The sequence below is a fragment of the Schistocerca piceifrons genome, chromosome 8, assembly GCF_021461385.2.
Source record: "Schistocerca piceifrons isolate TAMUIC-IGC-003096 chromosome 8, iqSchPice1.1, whole genome shotgun sequence".
In the NCBI taxonomy this organism is placed as follows: domain Eukaryota; kingdom Metazoa; phylum Arthropoda; class Insecta; order Orthoptera; family Acrididae; genus Schistocerca; species Schistocerca piceifrons.
The window spans coordinates 109,205,796-109,221,104 of NC_060145.1; the positions used below are offsets into that span (position 1 = coordinate 109,205,796).

The 15,309-nt window shown below is 47.5% G+C and overlaps 1 protein-coding gene across 1 annotated transcript in view; it reads right to left on the reverse strand.

Annotated features, from left to right (window-relative positions):
- The window catches only part of LOC124711300 (citron rho-interacting kinase), a 217,559-nt gene that overhangs the window by 109,733 nt on the left and 92,517 nt on the right, over positions 1-15,309 (reverse strand). Inside the window, exons 16-18 of the mRNA XM_047241304.1 lie at positions 13,772-14,011; positions 8,301-8,522; positions 1,445-1,554 (exon numbers count right to left, since the gene is read on the reverse strand). Of these exons, the coding sequence (XP_047097260.1) occupies positions 1,445-1,554; positions 8,301-8,522; positions 13,772-14,011 (572 nt within the window). The remainder of the gene's footprint in view (positions 1-1,444; positions 1,555-8,300; positions 8,523-13,771; positions 14,012-15,309) is intronic.

The following is a 15,309-nucleotide window of genomic DNA, read 5'->3' on the forward strand; positions in this document are numbered from 1 at the left end:
TTTAAACTTGTGTATAGGGACAGTAAAATTTCACATTTGCAGTACCATGGAGGAAAAAAAAAACCGCTAAATCAGTGGTTTTCACATGAAACTGATGGTTTTTATGAAATTGGAAATTATTGTAAACATCAGGGCAGCAGTTTACTAATACTGGTAACTGACAGTTACTGAATATTGGAATTGGATTTTCACTTTTTTCTCAAGACTGAGGTTCACTTACAGTCTTAAATTGCAGCTCATTTCCCAATGTAGAGATGCAATACTGAACAAAAATACCCCACTTTCAACCAATTATGTTGTGGTAAGAGGCACCAATGTCACAATTTGTGATACTTTTGCACGACAAATGTTTTTGAGAGATCTAATGTGGTGCATCATTTAATCTTAATATTTTCATAGTAACCAAGTATCAAAATGAAACCATGGAATACGCAACTTTAGCTTTGCAAAATTGTAAATTAACAAGGCATTTGTTTCTAACAGTAAACCACAGTGCACAATATGTGGCATCACATATGATAGACATAAGAATTTAAATCAAGCTGCACAAATAGTATGCTTTCTTATAGAGTCACATATGTTGGTGTCACTTGCAACCAAATAATCTGGAACTCAGGCTACACAACAGATAAGATTGTCACAACAAGCTTCACATACAAAACAGGAAAAACAGTACCGCATAGATATTGAAATAAACTTTCTCAGTGTCCTGTTTTGCTGCTAGAAATGTGTTTGTGTAATATTGTGTGTTCTGCAATTGGCTGAGAGAAGCAAACAAAGCAAGTGCTGTCCTGATTTGTGTGTTTGTAAAACTCAAGTGACTTATTTGGTGGTCTTCAAGTTTAAACTTGCTTGCTACAACAAAATACAGTTTAACTGATGCACCACATTAACCTACATTATTAAACCCTCATCAAATTTACGATTGCAGATGACACCAATTCACTATTCCCACAAATTTGGTATTGTCAGTGTAGGGTGTAAAAACAGGACATTTTGTACTTACTTTGTATGTGATATACCGTTGGACATCCTACAATTTTAATTAACTAACAAAAATTATGACTTCTTTTGAATAAAATATGGAGCTGTAAAATATATGTTGGTTAATTTTTTTCTTTAATTGCTTAGATTTAATCTGTTTAAAATAAACATTTATTTTTTAACAATGTAAATAAAAGTTATTGCTGATGACAGTAAATATAATGTAACTGATAGATATATTTTCATTTTAATCTGAAGACCATAAATAAATAAGGCAACAATAAAGAATACATACCAATACAAAACGAAGTCACCCAAAATTAAAAACAATACTGGCAAAGAACAAACCAAAAATTGGCAAAAACAACACAGAAGTTCAGCATAAAATAAAATTGTGTTTTCCTGTCCCTATTTACGCTATGTTAACATCTGGCATGCTACAAATATCAGAGGTACTTACTTTCTTGCTTTCAAAGTATTTAGTTCTGATTCTTGTGATTTTATAATTGCAGTAAATTCTTCTAACTGGGCATCTAAAACTTCACATAAGCCCTTTATGTTGTTGTAATTCTGCAAATATTGAGAAAAAACATGAGAAAGGATGGCAACACATTTTTGTTATTGTTTGCAGTAAGACATGTATATTTCTGAAAAAAAAATTTGGAGTGTAAATATCATACAGAATATTCTAAATGTAGTAACACTGTTCACGTTTACGTCGCACTTCACTTAGCGTAGACCGGGACTGTGTCCTAGGCATGCCCGATGTTGACTGACTGGGCACGGCCCGTGCTGCCGGAGTAGTTGTTGTTATGCCGGCAGAGGTCGCGTCCGAATTCTCGCGTGCCCTCTGGTGGACGGGACTCTGCTTGCGGCAACTACCGTCCATGACGTGCCGTGTCGATGTGCGCCTCCCGCGATCTTTCTGGTGGCTACTGCACTCCTCCTCCTCCTTCGGGGGGTGAAGTCACTGTGATCCACTGCGTTGGAAGGTGGAGCGTCGGGCAGGAGCGATGACCTCCACATCCATTGGAAGACCGGAGTCGAGGGGATCTGCCAACCCTCGAGCCGGAACCTTCGAATAACGGCTGGAAGTGACCCACACGAAGAGGCCCCCGTCGTCCCACAACCGGAGCCCGGGACAGAACGGGCGACAAGCTGTCGAACTCCGGATCCTGTTCCACCTCAGGAGGGGCAAGACCCAGTGGCGGGGACGATGGGGAAGGGACGACCACAGGTGAACCAGCCTCCTGAGAAACCGGGCCTGCGAGGGGGCCAGCTCTCGCTGGGGCATCGCGAACGATGGCGATGCTGATGCTGGAGCTACTGGAGGCTGCCAAGGCTGAGAACTAGCGCAGTGCAGCAGAGTCACAGTGGGGAGAGACGGTAACATCCCCTGCGAAACCAACACAGGTGCCGGCAATGGGGAAGCTGGTGTCCGCGAGGTCAGAGGGTGGGTGCCCAAACATGGATGTAGCTGATTTTGGTGACGACGTACCACCCGGTCCTCCGCCTGCAAGGTATAGAGCCGGCGGCCATTGCGGCGCAGGACCACCGCCGGTATCCAATGTGGATTGCGACCAAACCCACGGGCCCAGACTGACATACCCAGTGGAAAGCCAGGTACTCCAGTTTGCGAAGACTGGCGAGGACCAGGTCGGAGGAGGTGCAACGGAGTCCTAGGTTGACGCCCATGGAGGAGCTCTGCGGGGCTGCATTCTCCCATTGGTGTGGTCCGGTATGCCGTCAGGAAAAACGTCAATGCTTCCTCCGCAGGAAATTCGTGCACATACTTTTTCATCTGTGTCTTAAATGTGCGCACCATGCGCTCGGCTTCCCCATTCGATTGTGGATGGAAGGGGGGAGAGCAAACGTGCCGAATACCGAAGCGCCTACAAAAATCCTGGAAGGTCTGCGAAAGAAACTGTGGTCCATTGTCCGAGACCAGGGTGATTGGCAGTCCTTCCACAGAAATAATTTTTGCTAGTGCCTGGATTACAACTTCTGAAGTGGTTGAGGAGCAGCGAACCACATATGGGAATCGGGAATAAGCATCAATGACAATGAGCCAAAAGCCATTGAGAAACGGGCCCGCAAAATCGATGTGAACATGTTCCCATGCTTGGGTTGCCGGCGGCCGTGAAGAGAATGCTGCCCTGGGAGATGCCTGTTGGCTCGCACACTGGGAACAGGCGGCCACCAAGTGCTCAATTTCTCTGTCAATACCGGACCAGTACACATGTCTGCGGCCAAGGTTTTAGTACGGGAAACACCTCAGTGCCCTGCATGTAATAACGTGAGGACCTCCCTTCGTAAACTTGCAGGAACAACCACGCGAGAAGCTGTATCATCGGTAGCCAGAAGGAGAACTCCTCCCAAGACTGAGAGGCGGTCTCGTAGAATAAAATAATTACGAAGAGGGTCCGAGGCCCGGCCCGGAGGGCGGGATGACCACCCCTGCTGAATGAGGCGAACTACTTGCCGGAGAACCGGGTCAGCTGCCGTTTCCCGGGCGACTCGAGAACTAGTGATCGGAAAGCCATCAACCGCTTGGCGGGACGCCACATCCAAATGAAAACACATAATCTCCTCTCGATCGAATGTAGGATCCAGGCCCACCGGAAGACGGGAAAGAGCGTCGGCGTTGGCATGCTGTCCGGTAGGGCGAAAATGAATGTCATAATGGTACTTAGAGAGGAACAAGGCCCAGTGCTGTAGTCTGTGGGCCGCCCTATCCGGAATCTGAGAGGCGGGGCCAAATAACGATATTAACGGCTTATGGTCAGTGATTAACTGAAATTTCGTGCCATACAAGAAAGGGTGTAACTTGGTAACAGCATAGACAATGGCCAAAGCCTCTTTTTCTACCTGGGAATAATGGGCCTGTGCGGGACTAAGAGTTTTAGACACAAACGCCAGTGGTTGCTCGGAATCATCTGCGTTAGGATGGGCCAGGACCGCCCCAACCCCATACTGTGAAGCATCTGTAGCCAGGAATAATGGCTTATGGGGATCAAAAGTAGCCAAACAAGGCGCTGACGTGAGGAGGCCCTTCAACGAGGTGAACGCTCGCTCGCATGCAGGGGACCAATCAAAAGGAACACCCTTGCGCAGAATGCAGTACAGGGGGTAGGCTATGGTGGAAGCCCTGGGAATGAACCGGTGGTAATAGGCTATCTTGCCTAAAAAAGCTTGTAACTCTTTCAGCGAAGCGGGCCGAGGAAGTCGACGATACCTTGGACCAAACTTCCTAGTGGCTGGATGCCGTGCCGAGAGATGGTGTAGCCCACATACTCAATGGATGGTTGGAAGAAGTTTGACTTATGCAGGTTGCAACACAAGCCCACAGGCCTGAATTTGAGAAAAAGGGTGCAAGTGTTCCTTCGTGCTGCGGCCTGTGACAATTATGTCATCCAGGTAATTAATACAATGAGGGATTGTCGAAGTGATGTGCTCAAGATAACGCTGGAATATCGCCGGGGCACTGGAGATTCCGAAGGCCAACCGCTGGTATTGGTAAAGGCCAAACTGGGTGTTGACGACCGCCAGCCGTTTGGAGTCCTCATCAAGTGGTATCTGATAAGCCTCCGAAAAATCAATTTTCGAAAAATATTGGCCTCCCGCCACGGCGGAGAACAATTCATCAGCACGAGGCAAAGGATAGGTGTCCACCACCAATTGGGAATTAATGGTGGCCTTGAAATCGCCACAAAGACATAATTTTCCCGAGGGCTTCCTTACAATAACGAGGGGCGAAGCCCACTCACTACAAGAAATGGGAAGAACAGCTCCTAGGGCTGTCAGCTGGTCTAGCTCTTCCTTTACCTGAGGGCGGAGAGCCAAGGGAATCTGACTCGCGTGTAGTAAACGCGGGCGAGCCGACGCCTTCAACGTTAAGTGAGCTTCAAAATCTGAAACACGCCCCAGGTCCTCCTCAAAAATATCTGGAAAGTCTGAAATCAAAGATTCCAATGATTGATAGGGAACATCTTCGGAGACCAACTGTATGGTGTCAGCGATAGAAAAACCGAAAGCTTGAAAGGCATCCAGGCCAAAAAGGTTAGCGGAGCTCGCATCACTGACAACAATAAAAGTAATAGGCCGAGTGACTGATTTGTAAGTCACGTCGGTAGTGAATTGACCCAGGAGGGGAATGAACTGTTTACCATAACCGCGTAGACGCCGGTAAACTGGCACCAACGGGGGCGATCCAAGGTCGGAATAAGTTTGTGCGTTCAACAACAAAACTGCCGCGCCCGTATCTATTTGCAGTTGTAACTGGCGCGACCGAACCGACACCTCGATAAAGAGTTTGCGTGCCGATGCGTCGGGAGCCTGGCCCGATGAAACTTCCTGAATGTCAACGTCCATGTCCTCTGTACCTGCTTCCTTCGATTCTTTTGCGGCTGAGCGGCAAACTTTAGCAATGTGACCTTTTTTATTACATTTGCGACAAACAGCCCAATGCTGGGGGCACTCTGACCGATCATGATGTATATAGCACGACGCACAGGATGGCAACAGCGGCCGGCGGGCAGAATTCTGTTTACGCGCCGTGCGGGAGTGGCCGTAACGGCCGGACTGTATCGCTCGCACATCGTCCACCCTGGACACAGTGGACGCAGCTGTGCCGCCCTGAACTGCCGCGACGTTGCACCACGCTTCCAGCTGGTGACCTGCGGCGTGAGAGACTTCATACGATTGAGCAATGGACAGGACTTCCTCGAGGGAAGGGTCTTCTAACTGCAGGGCCCGTTGCCGGACATCCCTATCAGGGGCCGAACGAACAATGACTTCGCGTACCATAACGTGGGCATACGACTCTCGCGACTGCTCCATGACAAAATGACACTTGCGACTAAGACTGTGCAGGGTAGAGGCCCATGCCCGCTAAGACTGATGGGGCTGTTTCTTGCATTGATATAAGTCGACCCTAGCCGCCACAACATGAGTGCGGCGGCGATAATATGAAGACAGCAATGAACACAATGCGTCAAAAGACAAGGACGAGGGTTCCAGCAACGGTGCTAGCTGCCGCAAAACTTGATACAGCGAGGAAGATATCCAAGACAAGAAGAGAGCATGACATACCTCCGCATCGGCAACATGAAACGCCTGGAAATGCTGCCGAAGGTGATGTTCATATGCGTCCCAATCCTCCGCCGTCTCGTCATACGGGGGAAAGGGAGGAGGGAACAGCGCTGGAACAGACGGCGTGGAGAGCAACGCCGGAAGCACTTGTTTCATGGTGGCCATGAGCTCCGTCTGCTGCTCAACCAAAACCCGCACTAAATCCTCCATGCCGTGGAGAAGCTGCGAAACCGGAACAACGACGCAACACGCGAAAGAACGACCCTACTTGTCGCCAATTGTGTAGTAAGACTGTTTACGTTTACGTCACACTTCACTTAGCATAGGCCGGGACTGTGTCCTAGGCATGCCCGATGTTGCCTGACTGGGCACGGCCCATGCTGCCGGAGTTGTTGTTATGCCGGCAGAGGTCGCGTCCGAATTCTCGCGTGCCCTCTGGTGGACGAGACTCTACTTGCGGCAACTACCGTCCGTGACGCGCCGTGTTGATGTGCGCCTCCCGCGATCTTTCTGGTGGCTACTGCACTAAAGTCCTACAAACACACACGAGAGAGAGAGAGAGAGAGAGAGAGAGAGAGAGAGAGAGAGAGAGAGAGAGAGAGAGAGAGCCTCTCCTTGGACATTAGCAGTGTCTGGGCATATTTTTCACAGAATATGCACGAATCCATATTCTGTCTAAGTAAACCATTGGCTACTTTAATTTTATGCCTCAACTTTCCTACAAATCTAATGTCTGCGTTTTCCCCTCAAAACTATGTCATCTCATCATTCATATACACTAATTCATCTACACTGATAAATTTTAGAAACAAATTTAATAGCCTGATGTAGTGATACGCACAATTCCAAGGGCGTGGTGAGAAGAAATAGTATAAATGTAATTGTCAGACATTACTGTCCAATATATTTTTAAGTGCATGTGAAGCAACATATTTGGGAACAATACGATTGGTTGGTTTGGGGGATTAAAGGGACCAGACTGCTACAATCATCGGTCCCGGAACAATACGATTATTTATCGTGGGACGGGAGCTACGGCCATCTACAAAGGCGTCTGAGGAGAAGCAGTCATACTGTAACCTAATCATAGATAATATTTTTTAGCACATGAATGATTATACAGAAGGACTGGCATCAACTACTTACTTAAAAAGAAACATGCAGGAGTGTGTTAAATATAGTGTATGTTGGTCAACATTATTGTGTTATTCAAGATACAGTCGGAAGACTGGAGATGTAGTTTAAGTGTTCATGATGAGACGTAGCTGACCAGACTGTAAATGGTCAAACGCAAAAGAAAATACATGATTACATACTCACCTAACCAAGTCACACTGCGCAGAAGAATTCTCCTCACAAGAGGAGAACATAATTGCTCAGGGATGAGGACTGAATGGACAGAATGGTGAAGTAGCTTAAAGGTTGCATCTGTCTTGCGTTTGAAGTTAGTCATATGATAATTTTGTTTTTTATGTCTTGCATATGACCAAGAATAAGTGAGAAGATCGCGGAATTTAAGTTATATGCTGATTGATGGCTGCAATATTAACATATGACAAACCAATATTGGAGAATGTTAATGATAAATTTCTCATTAAAGTTATTCAAAAATAAATGCGAGTTTGGCAGTGTTCCTTCATGTAATTTTCAGGGTGCAAGAACAATTATGTTGCCCAGGTTCCTATGATGACTATCACTCATAGTTATAATCTGTACTGTAGAAAATAACTTCCCTTGTGTTGTTAATAATCTCTCAGAAATTGCTGCCTAATAGCACATTAATACATATTGTGACTGGGTTATTTAATATCAGCACTTTGTTGCTTTTTCTTTGGACTAAGTACTTCATTTCCACTTGTCTTAGCATCATCTCCTTCCTGCCATAACTTGCACTTTTTCAGCTTTAATGTTTTACTCGCACATTCAGTCACCTTATCCAACTTCAGCTTCACTGCGAGCCAAAAAGCACAGTTTTGTTTAACAGCAAGTTACTATTTTCAGTAGAGAATAGCTGAACTTAGTCCCACAACCATGCCGATTCCCCTCACTGTCAGGCCAACAGTTCAGTTTGCCGAATACTACTTCCTCTCGCCAACAGATGGGCAAAGCTTCAGAAAATGAAATTCCAAGTATAGCACACACACACACACACACACACACACACACACACACACACACACACACACTAAAAAACTAAATGAGTACCAAAATGGAAGACTGCTTACCTGCTCTGCAGTTTCTGCTCTCCTGGTTGCCTCCTTCAGCTCATTCAGTCTGGTTGCACTCTTGTCATTCAGACACGACAAATCGGTCTGGTGTCTTCGTACAGTTTGTTGCAACTCTTGAATCTGCTGTTTCAAATTGCTTTCTCTGTTTAATGCCATCTCTGCAGCCGATTTCAATGATTTATTTTGTTCCTCCAGCTCTTTAATCCTCATTTTGTTCAGCTACACAAAGTTAAACATAACAAGAAACAGTGAATTACACTCATTTCCACAGTAGAGTAAACCATATTACATTTGAAACACCCTAATAAAACAATGTGATTGGACAGATAAAAATCTACTCACACAGCAGCAACAGGAGAATACATACATAAAAAAATTTTATGCAAGCTTTTGGACCCAGTGGCTCCTCCTCCTGGGATGGGGAAAGGGGCAAGCAAGAGGGGCGAAAGGGCAAGGGGCCAAGGAAGAGGGGGGGGCCAAGGAAGAGGGGGGGGCCAAGGAAGAGGGGGGGGGCCAAGGAAGAGGGGGGGGGGCCAAGGAAGAGGGGGGGGGCCAAGGAAGAGGGGGGGGGCCAAGGAAGAGGGGGGGGGGCAAAGAAGAGGGGGGGGGCCAAAGAAGAGGGGGGGGCCAAGGAAGAGGGGGGGGGCCAAGGAAGAGGGGGGGGGGCCAAGGAAGAGGGGGGGGGCCAAGGAAGAGGGGGGGGGGCCAAGGAAGAGGGGGGGGGCCAAGGAAGAGGGGGGGGGCCAAGGAAGAGGGGGGGGGCCAAGGAAGAGGGGGGGGGGCCAAGGAAGAGGGGGGGGGGGCCAAGGAAGAGGGGGGGGGCCAAGGAAGAGGGGGGGGGGGCCAAGGAAGAGGGGGGGGCCAAGGAAGAGGGGGGGCCAAGGAAGAGGGGGGGCCAAGGAAGAGGGGGGGGCCAAGGAAGAGGGGGGGCCAAGGAAGAGGGGGGGGCCAAGGAAGAGGGGGGGGCCAAGGAAGAGGGGGGGGCCAAGGAAGAGGGGGGGCCAAGGAAGAGGGGGGGCCAAGGAAGAGGGGGGGCCAAGGAAGAGGGGGGGCCAAGGAAGAGGGGGGGGGCCAAGGAAGAGGGGGGGGGGGCCAAGGAAGAGGGGGGGGGGGGCCAAGGAAGAGGGGGGGGGCCAAGGAAGAGGGGGGGGGCCAAGGAAGAGGGGGGGGGCCAAGGAAGAGGGGGGGGGCCAAGGAAGAGGGGGGGGCCAAGGAAGAGGGGGGGGCCAAGGAAGAGGGGGGGGCCAAGGAAGAGGGGGGGGCCAAGGAAGAGGGGGGGGCCAAGGAAGAGGGGGGGGCCAAGGAAGAGAGAGGGGCCAAGGAAGAGAGAGGGGCCAAGGAAGAGAGAGGGGCCAAGGAAGAGAGAGGGGCCAAGGAAGAGAGAGGGGCCAAGGAAGAGAGAGGGGCCAAGGAAGAGAGAGGGGCCAAGGAAGAGAGAGGGGCCAAGGAAGAGAGAGGGGCCAAGGAAGAGAGAGGGGCCAAGGAAGAGAGAGGGGCCAAGGAAGAGAGAGGGGCCAAGGAAGAGAGAGGGGCCAAGGAAGAGAGAGGGGCCAAGGAAGAGAGAGGGGCCAAGGAAGAGAGAGGGGCCAAGGAAGAGAGAGGGGCCAAGGAAGAGAGAGGGGCCAAGGAAGAGAGAGGGGCCAAGGAAGAGAGAGGGGCCAAGGAAGAGAGAGGGGCCAAGGAAGAGAGAGGGGCCAAGGAAGAGAGAGGGGCCAAGGAAGAGAGAGGGGCCAAGGAAGAGAGAGGGGCCAAGGAAGAGAGAGGGGCCAAGGAAGAGAGAGGGGCCAAGGAAGAGAGAGAGGCCAAGGAAGAGAGAGAGGCCAAGGAAGAGAGAGAGGCCAAGGAAGAGAGAGAGGCCAAGGAAGAGAGAGAGGCCAAGGAAGAGAGAGAGGCCAAGGAAGAGAGAGGCCAAGGAAGAAGGGCCAAGGAAGAAGGGCGAAAGGGCAAGGGGGCAAGGAAGAGGGGTCAAGGAAGAAGAGCGAAAGGGCAAGGGGGCAAGGAAGAGGGGTGAAAGAGCGAGGAAGAGTGGTGAAGGGGGGGAGGAAGGGCGGCGAAGGGGGGGAGGAAGGGCGGCGACGGGGGGAGGAAGGGCGGCGACGGGGGGAGGAAGGGCGGCGACGGGGGGAGGAAGGGCGGCGACGGGGGGAGGAAGGGCGGCGACGGGGGGAGGAAGGGCGGCGAAGGGAGGAGGAAGAGTGGCGAAGGGAGGAGGAAGAGTGGCGAAGGGGGCAGGAGGAGTGGTGAAGGGGGGCGGAAGAGTGGTGAAGGGGGGAGGAAGAGTGGCGAAGGGGGGAGGTCTGGAGAGGTTTAGGGAAAGGCGTAGAGCTTGGAAAAGTCACCCTGAACCCCAGGTCAGGGGTAACTTACCTGATGAGATGAGAAGGAGAGACTGATTGTTGGGGACTGCACTGGACAAAATTTGAAAGCCTGAGAGCTTAAAGGTGGGTTCAAATGGCTCTAAGCACTATGGGACTTAACATCTGAGGTCATCAGTCCCCTAGACTTTAGAACGACTTAAATCTAACTAACCTAAGGACATCACACACATTCATGCTCGAGGCGGGACTCGAACCTGTGACCGTAGCAGCAGCGCGGTCTCAGACTGAAGTGTCTAGAACCGTTCGGCCACAGCAGCCGGCTTAAATATGGAAAGCAGGGTAATATGCAAGACAGAGGTTACTGTTAAAACATGGTGCAAAAGTTAATAAAGAGTGAAAAAGCTTCATGGCTTGTATGTATGGTGGAAGGCAGAAAATAGACACATAGGAAAAATGAAGACGTTGAAAACTAAAATCGAATGAAGAAAGGAGTATTTATTGTGAAGAAATGCTGAGACTGAAGAAATGCTGAGACAGACGAAATTAACATAAATTAAGGCCAGGTGCGTTTTGAGAACCAAGGACATATTGTAGCACCAGTTCCCACTTGCGGAGTTCTGAAAAACTGGTGTCAGGAGGAAGAATCCAGATGGTGCATGTGGTGAAACAGGCTCCGAAGTCATGTTCTGCATGTCATGTTGTAGAGCATGCTCTGCAACAGTATATTGTGTGTTGCTGGTATACACCCTCTGCCTATACCCACTCATTTTAACTGACAACTTGGTGGTAGTCAAGTCGATGTAAGAGGCCGAACATGTTTCCATAGCAGCTGGTATATGACGTGTCACTTGAAAGGTGGCTCTCCCGTTGATAGCGTATGTTTTGGCAGTTACAGGGCTGGTATAGGTGGTGGTAGGAGGGTGCATAGGGCAAGTCTTGCAGCAGGGATGATCACAGGGATAGGAGCCATAGGGCAGGGAGATAGGTGCAGAAGGAGTATAGAGTCTGACAAAGATATTGCAGAGATTGGGAGGGTGACGAAAGCTATTCTAGATGTGCTGGGCAAAATCTCTGACAATATGGATCTCATTACAGGGCATGACTTTAGGAAGTCATGGCCTTGTCGAAGTAGATGATTATACACTATCATCTGTGGAAATTGCAACACCAAGGAGGACACACATAATCGAATTTATATAATACCACAGGTTAGATACATGACAAGTAACAAATGATTACCTTTTCAAATCTGTACATGTCCTTTGAGCCCTACTATTCAGTATGTCGTGTGGCCACCATGCGCTGCAATTCGAGCTGCTATATGCCATGGCATTGAATCAATAACATTCTGAATACATTCCTGAGGGATTTACCTGCACACAGTTTGTATCCGAGCCCACAAATCCGTGGCTCCAGTTACTGGAGGATCGGTTGTTGTAACCAATGGCACCTCAAGCCATCACATCAGGTGTTTGTACGCTATGGCGCTCCACAATGCAGGCCTCCAGTTTCCGCTCACCATGTTACCGCCAGGCACATATGCAGCCAGGCACATATGCAGCCATCACTGTACGACACACTGAAATGGTACTCATCCAAGAAGATTACATGTTGCCACTCAGCACCTCAGTGACGGTGTTCACGTGCTCATTGCAGTTGGAGGAGCTTGTGGCTTCTGGACAATGGATGCCGACATAATGGCATGCATGCATCCAGTCCAACCTTCAGCAGACAGCGATGAACCATCACCACCAATGCAGACAAGTTCACACCTGTTGCAGTGCTCCAGCAACGAGCCAACACTGTGGATGACACTGTACGATCCGTAATGGCCATGCGGACAAGATGATGGTAATACCGTGCTGTGGTTGTGTTCCATGATCCAGTTTTTGCTCAACGCTCTACCCACTGCTTCCATGCATGCATCACTGTCATAGCAGCATGCCCTGTGTGAGCCGAAATGTCACAGTATGGCAACCAAGTTTCCCAGAGACCAATCGTTCTGCCCTGTTTGAACTCACTCGCATTCCAATATGACTCCCTTTGATGTCGATGAGGCATACTGGCACCCACTGTATTGTTTTCACCTTGTGTGACAGCTCTGCACCGACTACACTAGGCGCAACACCAACCCTAACGGACTGACACGAGAGGGCTCTGCTTGGCCTACGTGTACTCCATCTCGCTGCAAAACGTACCACGTATTGCTTGCACACACGTTGCCGCTTCCACCAAGTGCGGCGCTATTTGTGTAATTCCCTCTCAGTGTTGCACTCTTCACAAATGGCAGTGTATTAGCCTGGTCTTGAAGGTATCAGAAACAGGTGGTGTGCTCTGAAGTTGTTTTTTTGGAGTGATCAACAGTACCAGAACTGGGCACGATGACCTGGGAAATCTTGCTTTTGAAGTAGACTGGTGGGGTAATTATGTCCAATGAAGGCTGAGATGAGAATGGTGGTGTATTGCTGTATAGAGTTTGCATCTGAACAAATACCTATGCTTTGAATGGCAAGGCTGTATGGGAGGAACGTTTGACATAGAAAGGGTGCAAGTGCCAAATTGTAAGTTCTGCTGTTTGTTAGTAGTTATTTTGCTGGCAATCGATGAGTAGCTTTTTTATCTATACAACTACATTATATTGCCAAAAATTTATTATTTTTGTTCTAATAAACTTAAAAAGTTCAAGAAATGTCATTATGAGAGAGTGACATATAAAGAATAAGAAAAATCCTGCAAACTGCGCACAGTGAACATATATTGTACAAGGAAGTGACATATTTCTTGTAGCTGTGACTCATTACAAACCTAACAATGTGAGATCATTTATAAAATTTATTAAATTATTTACAGTAGCACTCAGCGCATTAAATATAATAATGGTGACTTGACTGAATGTCATCACAATTGAGTAGTCCTCTCAAGAGTTAAAGAAACTGATTGATAAAGGAAGCATTGAGATGACAACATTGTCTCAAGAGGTGAGACAGTGACATGTTTCTGTAAAACTACATTATGATAACCTACTGATTACCTGACAACTCAACAAATAATTATCAGCATATGGTGATTGTGTAACCTTTTTTGGCTCCCATTTCATTATTCTTGAACAAGCAATGGCAAGACAACTTTCTTAACAAGTACATCACTCACGGTGGCAGATTCCTTCGCGCTGACCAGTTCCTTCTGAGATGCAAGTAAGTCCGCACGCACCGTGTCTGCAGCCTGCTGAGCTGACAGGAGCAGAGCAGCTTGAGCCTTCCCTTCTTCTTGCAACCTCTGTTCGAGGCGCTTCTTTTCTTCCTGTAGTGCCTTTGCATTATCTTCTGCAGTTTTGGCTTCTCTCTGTGCGATGCGCAGGTCTATCTTGGCATTTGACAGTTGTTTCTCTACCTGTAAGCATAATGTACTAGACTATTTTAACTCTGTGTGAAACAAAATCAATAAAATTTAAAAGACAGTTTTTGTTGCTGTGAATGATACCCATGAATTCTTGCTGCAAGAAGCAGAGTTTAAGCAGCAGACTATTAGTATTCATACCAATCTGAGAAAGGCAATAAGCTCACAGTAATATTGCCACAATGTGTGTTGGATATTGTTTTGTGCAGCATTCATCATTGTGTGTCATTAGTGCAATGTCTCTGGAAAACTTTAGACCTTACAAAAACCTCATTATATCAAAATCTATAATACAATTTTTTCAGAAGCACTCACTGATCTTCAACATCTATAAATATAGGTGAACAGGAGATGAGATGAAGAATAAAAGAACTAAGCAATTCGCCTCAGCTTTGTTCAGTCTGACCTAGTGAGTCACAGAAATTATCAAATTCCCACTATAAGGTAGACCTCGTGTTTCATGGAGAGGGTGAGTTTCAAGAGCAACCAAGGTAATAAGCCCCATGTAGTGGTTATAATGATAAAATTACAAAAATTTAGGACAGTGACAGCCTCTTGTCTTGTGTACAATTCACAAACACATATTACAAGTAACATGCATGTTACGCTATGGGTAACTCACCACACTGTGATGGCTCATGATACACAAATGTTAATTATTTTAGACATACATCACATAATTTATGCATATTAATGTGAAATTCTATCAACAAAGGTCACAGCATGTATTAAGGTAATTGTACACTGCCACAGCTACTTCGTATAATAATTTGCAAAATTAAACCCAATAATTTTGCAAGCAATTTAAATGCGTGTATGTCTGCACACTTACATGTCATAGGGCATTTGACTACTTGCTACAATATATTGGGTTAACACTTGCAAAACATCGCCACTTTAACCATCAGTTCATTCACACATTGAAATGTAGCACTGTGGAATAACTACTTCCTCCGGTATCAATGCCTCCTTGAACAGACCAAATAAATGAAAATCTAGTTCAGAAAAGGGTCACCTTCCCTTTTGTAGAGTTATTTCAAGCCTGTACACATTCTGTCTTGTTTTACTTGAATTGTTATGTTAACTCCTTCAGGACCCAACCTGCACTTGTTTTGTTGTACTTGAGCTTGTCGCTGATATTATGAACTGTGCCAACACTTACTGCAGTTATTTTAGCCATATGCTCTACTGTAATACATTGGTCTTCAGAAATAATGTTTTCAAGGAATAATTTAAAATCTCACGCTACCATGTGCTCTAATGAGTTTAATTGTTTAATGCACAGGAGTATG